The sequence below is a fragment of the Cydia strobilella genome, chromosome 5 (assembly GCF_947568885.1).
Source record: "Cydia strobilella chromosome 5, ilCydStro3.1, whole genome shotgun sequence".
NCBI lineage: Eukaryota > Metazoa > Arthropoda > Insecta > Lepidoptera > Tortricidae > Cydia > Cydia strobilella.
In genome coordinates this window covers 10,315,143-10,323,398 of record NC_086045.1, presented here as the reverse complement: position 1 = coordinate 10,323,398, position 8,256 = coordinate 10,315,143, and the positions used below count along the sequence as shown (strand labels likewise).

Here is an 8,256-nt window from a genome sequence, read left to right as displayed (position 1 = left end):
ACTACGCGGTGCGAAGCCGCGAACGCGAATGTGGAGTCGATTTCGCTGATTAGCGAACTAGACTCCACACTCGCGCTCGCGGCTTCGCGCCGCGATTCACGCACGAGTGTGGAGGGCCCTATACGCGAATCACGGCGCGAAGCCGCGAACGCGTGGAGCCTAGTTCGTGATCAGCGAACCAATGGATACAATATAATGTTACCAACTCAAAATAAAATTGACCTATCTGTATTCGCAGCTGGCAGCTGGTAACTCGTTACTCGATTCAGTACGTTTCCAGAAAATGGCTCGGGTTGTGTGTCGAAGTAAAGCCTGACATGTATTTTCCTAAAATTCGTAGATGATTTGATAAAAACTTATTATGATTTTGTTTTAGTTACGTTATTGTGTATCATATTCTAACAAACCACCAAAAATGGAGTTCCGGGAGACTTTGCTAGCTGCTCAACGAAATCAACAACAAAAGTCATCTGTGAGTTCATTTCTTCGTTTCATGAATACATATTGCTGCGCCCTATTTATATAGTTTGAATACGCAATGTTATAATTAATCTTTTGCTGCTGCGCTGTCTTATTGAATACTAATTATTTATGGAAAATGGCTTATCCCAGGCATTTTTACGTCTCGTGTGGTTAATTACCACCATTGACAGATAAATATAAGATCAAGTACTTTGTTTTTAGCGTAACACATACTACAGAGCTGGATTCGATCCGCCAAAGAAAGAACAACGGCAAAAGGACAAGTTGTCGCAGAATATATTAAAGTTTTTAGCTAAGAAAGATGAAGAAGAAAGGCAGAAACAACTGGAAGCTCAGAAGAAGAAGGAAGAGCTGCATGCTATGCGCGACCCCAAGGCCTTGCGGAAGATTCAAAAGACTCTGAAGACTATCAAGTCTGCTAACAAGTCTGTGATAGAGGATGCAGTGGACCACGACAACACAGCTGTCACCAGGGCGGGTCCAGATCAGCCCGACCAGGATGACTATGGATATGAATCTCAGGAGGCAGCTGCTTTCTATGGAAAATTGATGCAGAAATATAGCAAGATACCTGATGAACCCAAATTTCCTATGGGCAGTAAGTTGAATTTTATGTCATAATCATACCCTGATTTAAAAAAGTGACAAGTACTGTCCGCGCGCCAATTCCGTGTATTCGGAGGTCGAGGAAGTGGGGGGGTGTGCGCCGCGCCCGTATGTACAAAATGACACCACACTGTCATGACGCCCAATATTCCTAACATTCCTAAGGACAGTAAGTGGTTGTGAGGGATAATTGCTTTACTAGCCTTATAAAATAAAACAAACTATAATTAACAGTAACAAGGCAATGGAGATGAATTTCTTATACAATATCTTGACATCCAATATCTGCAAAATGGCCTAAGAAAATGAGTATGATGTATATATCTGATTAACTTGATACTGATTACAAAATTGATACAAAATAAAAATAAAAACCAAATCAGCTCTTGTATAGTAGAGTACTTTCTGTTTATCAAGTTTGTTTCTGTTCTTTTGCAAATACTTGTAATTAGAGATTAGCCGAATATGGGCTTTGCTGTGCAGTTCAGATCTTGCTGAAACAAATAATCGGCCGAAATACTAGGTTCATCTATTAAAATTCTAATAAACCATTTAAAAACACTATAATTACCTTATAAGCTGAGAGATATTAACCGCTTCCTAGGCAATTCCCTATGAATAAACAGGGTCAAAAGACAAGAGATATGCAAACAAATATTCAATACTCATCAAATGATCAAAACATCCTATGGATTCAACACATTTTAATTCACATATTATTTTCTTTCAGAGAAGAGTGTAAAGACAGATTTGAAAGGCACCATGGAACGAGTGAAGAATGCCCTGGCACATGAAGATGACCCTGTCCCACACAAGAGAAGGCGCAGGACAGAAAATGGTGGTGTGTGTTATCAGTTTACTTAGAGCTTTTGACTTAGACTTGTAGTTTTCTATGTTTTACGTTTTTGATGGGATAGACAAAACTACACTTCTAAGACCAAAGTCCCAAGTCGTGTTGAGGAATCATCAGTAACAATTTGCTTCCCCATACATACTAATTATGTTCTACTACACCATAATAAAAGTATGTGGTTGCGATTCATCAAATATGCGCGTGACTCATATTGACAAGCAAAATGAAAAACCAACTCCATTTCCAAATGTTACTTGTGGATATGTTTTCTACCAAAAATAGAAATACCAAATAAACAAATACCTACAGTCCTACACGGTACCTGTTCAATAAATATAACTAAAACTAAAGAAAATCGGTAAAAATAAATGCGTATTTTGTGAACTAATAGGGAGGCTCTCGAAATATCTCACCATCTATTGTGATTATAAAAATGAATAAACCAATTACGGGTTAACATATGCCTTGAATTCTCTTACTTTTATTTATATTGTAGCAGCTACGGTACATGTTTTTCATTTTTCAGAAAGAGAATCAAGCCCTCCTCAAAAGTATGAGCCAGAGAAACGAAAAGATGAGAAACCCGAGAAGCCAAAGTTCCGCAAGCCAGCGCCGCCGCCCATGGACTTTAACCAGCTGCTGAAGCTGGCCGAGGAGAAAAAGAGCGCCCCGCTCGAAGTGCCCAGGTATTAGAAACAGGCCAAGTGCGAGTCGGAGTAGCGAACGAAGGGTTCCATACCATTACGCGAAAAACGGCAAAAAAATTATGTTTTTTGTATGGGAGCCCCACTTAAATATTTATTTTATTCTGGTTTTAGTATTTGCTGTTATAGCGGCAAACAGAAATACATCATCTGTGAAAATTTCAACTGTCACGGTTCATGAGATACAGCCTGGTGACAGATGGACAGACAGACAGACAGCGGAGTCTTAGTAATAGGGTCCCGTTTTTACCCTTTGGGTACGGAACCCTAAAAAGTATTTGGCCACAGGCACAGGCTCTTTTAAAACATAAAAATATTTTTCTACATTTGTATAACTACAATACCATTATTGACATTATTAGACGACGTGTGTATGTACGTAAGTTCATGTTAATGGAGTAGGTTTCAAGTCCGTATTCCAGAACGTATCGGAACGTATTGGTTATCACTGATTGCAGTTTCCTGATGCGGCAAAGGTGTGATGAGCGCCTATAAACTAACGGACAGCCATTATAGGTTTATTCTACAACTTTTTAATTTTAAGATTTTATCTAATAGTTATTTACGTTACAAGTGTGAAAAACAGGAAATTCGCAACGAGTGGCGAACACATCTAGCGTGTTTTACGGCTCAGATTCATTGGTATCATAGGCCCCGTACGCGGGGTACAGAAGATCTCCATAACGCACGCCTGCGGGGAGTCACCGCCCGCTCTGTATCAACCAATGAAACTGAGCCTTTAGTTTAGGGTATATTACCGCTGGGAATGTGTTGTTGAAGGGTGCCTTGTTTGGCAGGCCGGTGGCGGCCAAGGCGGAGTCGGAGCCGGAGCGGCTGATGACCAAGAAGCAGCGGCGCGAGTACGAGGAGGAGCTGGCGCGCCGCCAGCGTCGCCAGGAGAGAATCGACGCCGAAAAGAGCGGTCGGAAACGTGAGTGTGCCTTTATATCCCCGCCAAACACTATCGTCAAAAGGAATGTAATACCTATTTAACCGGTCGGGGTACCTGTAGCCTCCTAAGTTCCCACGTACTTACAAGTACAAAATTAAAATCCAGTTTTGAACTATAGAAATAAAAGAAAGTTCCAAATTCAAATGCACTAAAACTGCCCTGCGTCTTACGATATAGATGTCGGTTTCAGCGCAACTTTGAGTTCACCGATTGGTTGCGGTTGTCTGTCAATGATTAGTGATAATTGATTGATTGATTTTTATTGAGATACAATTTTACAGCATTACAGCTAAGGGGCGCCAATGCGCTGTAAAATTTATAATAAAATTATACGATAAATATGACAATGTCTTATAGTTTTATTTACTAGCACAATATATTATGATTATAATATACTAGCATAAGAAAAAGTTGCTTTCTTAAACAACGCTACCTATTTTCTTTTTCTTGCAATTTAGAGTTCTCTTCTTATTTTAATTCCAGCTCAAAGAGAAGAAAGAGACAGGCCTGCTGACAGAGAAAAGAAACCGGAGTGTAGTGGATTTGGGAGAATCCCTAAAATCGGCGAGAAAACGTCTTCCAACCAGTCTTCCAATTCTGGCTCCAACTCTCACAAAAATGACGGCACTAAAACATATGAGCGAAGCAAAGACAAACCATCCACTGACCGGGACAGAGCCGACAAGTTGCAGAGAGAGAAACAGAGGGCGAGGCAAGACAGGGACAAGGAGGACAGAGAAAAGGAGCGACTAGACAGGGAAAGGCTGGACAAATTGAAGGCGGAACGAGAAAGGATAGACCGAGAAATGGAAAGACTAAATAGAGATAGGGACAGATTAGAAAAAACAAAGATGAAATTAGAATCTAGTAAATCTTGCGACAAACCTAGCAGAGACGTAGACAGAAGCAAATTAAACACCAAGGACCAATCCTCACGGCAGGAGGTCAAAAAGAGTATAGATTTAAAAAGCCAAAACACATACAGGATAGATAAAAATTCGAACGATAAGAAATTTATAATACCTAACAAAAACGGCGAGAGCAAGTATACGAACGGCCACAGTTCGCAGAGCAAACTGCCCATGAAAAGCAAAGAGGAGTCTAGAACGAGCGACAGAGACCGAGCTATAGCCAAGCAAAGGGCCTCACAGGAGAACGGCAAGCGTCCGCCGGAGAGTAGGCCTCCTGCTCGGCGGCCGGACGAGAGAGCCGTCGGCAAGCCGGCGCCCGGCAAGCCCGCGCCCGCCGTCGCTAACTCGTTCGACTTCGACAAGCACGTCAGCTCGCTCGCCAAGGACAAGCTCGCCAAGCGGCCCGACCAGAGGAGGAAGATGGAAGATGCGAGGAAGAAACAGAAACGTGAGTGTACCTTTCTAAAATAAATATTGAACACCCGATTCTCACCTGGTGTTTTTGGGTTCTTTCGACTCAGAATCACTAGTATATTCAATTCTGATGATAAAAAAGTCGCAAAAATTTGTATGAAAATTCCACTCCGTCACGCACATACAAGTGAAAAAAAAAAATTCAAACTAAAACGTACGTGACGTAATGGAATGGACATTTTGGGACATCTTTTTTAATGGCAGGATGGAGAATGCTGTCGATTCTAAGTAGAATGGGCCCAAGAATGTCCAGATTTAAAAGAATCAGGTTTTCAATATTTATTTTAGAAAACGCCCACCTATCCTATCCTAAACAGGAAATGGAATTTTAGCTGTCAAGTTTCTTAAAAAATACCTCGCCTGCACACAGTCGTATCCTCCTTAAGCCCACGGTGCTACCCATAGTACTATTACTTCAACGTAATTTAACCTCTCCCAAGTCCCAGGCGATTTCGCGTTCGTTTTTTTTTGTTTTGATTGTTATCAAATTTCAATACTAAATTCAAAACCTCCGGTCGTTTTTTGGCTGGCAAATTTAAAGCCATGGGACTCCAGGGGTTAAACCATTTTAGATTGGAACAGAGGTGCAGTTCTTTTGTTTCGTTCGTTAGCAAGCATAAGTAATACAACCATATTTCCTACACTATTTCTTTCAAATTCAACTGCCAATTTTTCTTGTGTAATAATTAGTTAGCGGCTGGTGCGTATAAACTCATCCCATCCACCATTTCACACTCGAGTGGAATTATTTTTGGTTTTCGGGACGTATTTGATGTAAATTGATTTAGCACTGTAGGCGTGATACTCTAAGTTACTTTTGCATTTATAATATTATTACTAATATTAGTATAGAAGGTACTTGGGCTCTTTGGCAAAAACCCGAATGATTTGAACCATATTTTTGGGGTCAAGGTGTATTGGTATTATTCCATCCAAGTCCAATTTTCGGAACACTTTACACCGTTCAAATCCTTCGGCGATCCCTTTAGAAGTATGATAGTGATAAAAAGAAGTGTATGATGGTTGCGTTGTTGGGCAGGGCGCGCCATCGACTCGGAGTCGGAGTATGACTCGGAGATGAGCGACTTCATCGACGACGGCGACGAGAACATGGACTACTCCACCCACATCAAGGAGATCTTCGGATACGACAAGTCCAAGTTAGTTGCTCTATATGGCCATTGCGCTGTTTCGCACACATACTGGAGCGGAACTTATAATATAACCGTTTATATCCTCAACAAAAAATACTAAATGGAAATTCTATATCTCATCCGATTCTAAAAATCGTTGATTTCGTCGTTGAATCGTCCATTGACTTATATATTACTTACTTATTTATTTATTATAAATTTTGTGTAATAATCATTTCTTTTTTTTCTGTATTTTCTTGACACAATCTTTTTTTGCATTTTTATTGTTAATATTACGTAATTGAATTGTGCATATTTTATTATTTTTTGTTAATGTTAAGTTAAACAAACTTTTTGTAGTCCATATTTATATATTTCTACGCCAGTGTTGGCAGAATATGCTGTTCTATACCAAAAAACAACGACACCAAAATGGTATATACCATATTCTATGAAATAAATTTATGAATTCGTAAAGACGCATTAAGAATGGTGCCAGTTCAGCGGTGTCATTTTGGGTGTCACACACGAATTCGAGCCAATCGTGCAGTCTTAACGCAACTAGTTGCGACCAATCGCGCGCGTGATGCGAACTCATTAACCAATCGCGTCGTAGCATTCCACCTAGGCATACCAAACGAGAATGTTCGGTCGGAATTATATGAACGGGCCTATCTCTACTTTTGAAATCATTGTTGGCCTCTATAGCTCCTGCGTATTCGAGCGATTGAGCCGAACAGTCGAACGAAAGAAGTGTTTCTGGAAATAGCGACCTCACAGTCTTGAACTCTTTGAACACCACGCCTATGCGCCTACGCCTAACCCCGCCGGGAAGCACGAAGGTTGATAATGGGTTAGAGCCGCGCGTGTTGTTCACATCTTTGGCGGTCAAATCGTTAATATTTACGCTTAGGTTAGATAATTTATTTATTGCCCTTTTAAAATGTATGTACATATTGTAAATTAGTAATGATGTGTAGGTATCGGGACATGGACGACGACGACGACCCGACGATGGAGTCCAGCTTCGCGCGCCAGCAGCGCGAGGAGTACATCAGCAAGAAGATCGGTGAGTGCGCACACTCCCGCCGCCCCCACCGCCCCTAACCCCCCACGAAGTACAATGGAGCGATAAGTTAGAATTAGAACGAATCGCAGCGTATATCAACGTTTCGTTTTACGCGGGTTTTATCCGATTGCAATATTATTGGATAATAGCTTAGAAAAAAACTCCTTACAAATGTTATTCTAGAAATCAAAGGATTATTTTAGATTTATAATTTGCAGATAAACATAACTTTATTTTTAAATTACCAACAAAAACTTTTTTCTGCTAAAAATGTCTTGAAACAAAACGTACAACCCGCGTCCAAGTTGTAGGCGTGGCTTCGCCTTCGGGGGCGTGACCAACGATACATATATGTAAGTTTGGGTATTACAACTCGCGGCTACCATTCTCAGTCTCGCCTTGTATGAGAGTGTAAATAGCTCGCAATCGTGTTCTCTCATTTTCTCGTTAATGATGCCCCTGTGCCTCTTTCCAGGTATCATGGAGGACCTGGAGGATATGCGGATGGAGGCCATGGAGAAGAAGAAGGCGACTAAGAAGAAACGCCGCATCAGCGACGACTGACCGCGCGACCCACACCCCGCACCCGCACCCGCACCCGCACCCGCACCCGCACCCGCACCCGCCGCCGCGCTTCCTGAAGCCTCCTGAACTAATCATACAGAAATAGTGCTACATACAGAATTCTTCTTGTCCAATTTTACTGATGTCTGATAGCGGAAGATCAGGAATCTTGATGTCCCCGTCGGGATCCCGTTGTTTGACATTATTATTGAATGTCATTAACATAATTTAATGATTGTCAGATTATCATTAGTCATAATTCTGAAACCGTTAACATTTCAGGATTTTTGTAAGGTTAGGTTAGGTTTGTTTTATGACAATCCTGAAAAGTTACGCGTTTCTGAGAAAAACCAAATTATGACTAACGAAAATTCGGACAAACAATACATTATGACTTAAAACAATTATTAGTAACAATAGAGACCAATCCCCGTCTATCGTGTGACTGTTTCTCGCTAAAAGGTGCCTTAGTAACTGTTCAGAAATGTCGTGAGCCTAGAAACTTAG

The 8,256-nt window shown here is 41.0% G+C and overlaps 1 protein-coding gene across 1 annotated transcript; it reads left to right on the top strand.

Annotated features, from left to right (window-relative positions):
* The first annotated feature begins 265 nt into the window (after positions 1-265).
* Positions 266-7,761, top strand: LOC134741428 (protein SPT2 homolog). The gene is made up of 9 exons (XM_063674201.1): positions 266-472; positions 685-1,081; positions 1,820-1,930; positions 2,469-2,628; positions 3,444-3,577; positions 4,082-4,957; positions 6,023-6,143; positions 7,097-7,185; positions 7,661-7,761. The coding sequence occupies exons 1-9, from the start codon at positions 416-418 to the stop codon at positions 7,747-7,749; spliced, it is 2,034 nt and encodes a 677-aa protein (XP_063530271.1). The 5' UTR covers positions 266-415; the 3' UTR covers positions 7,750-7,761.
* The last annotated feature ends 495 nt before the right edge of the window (positions 7,762-8,256 follow it).

What these genes read in the sequence shown, in the direction of transcription:
- LOC134741428 (XM_063674201.1), top strand. Translation starts at nt 416, where the DNA reads ATGGAGTTCCGGGAGACTTTGCTAGCTGCTCAACGAAATCAACAACAA. An exon ending in GCCCCGCTCGAAGTGCCCAG is followed by an intron (nt 2,629 to 3,443) that starts GTATTAGAAACA and finishes CTTGTTTGGCAG; the next exon opens with GCCGGTGGCGGCCAAGGCGG. An exon ending in TGCGAGGAAGAAACAGAAAC is followed by an intron (nt 4,958 to 6,022) that starts GTGAGTGTACCT and finishes GTTGTTGGGCAG; the next exon opens with GGCGCGCCATCGACTCGGAG.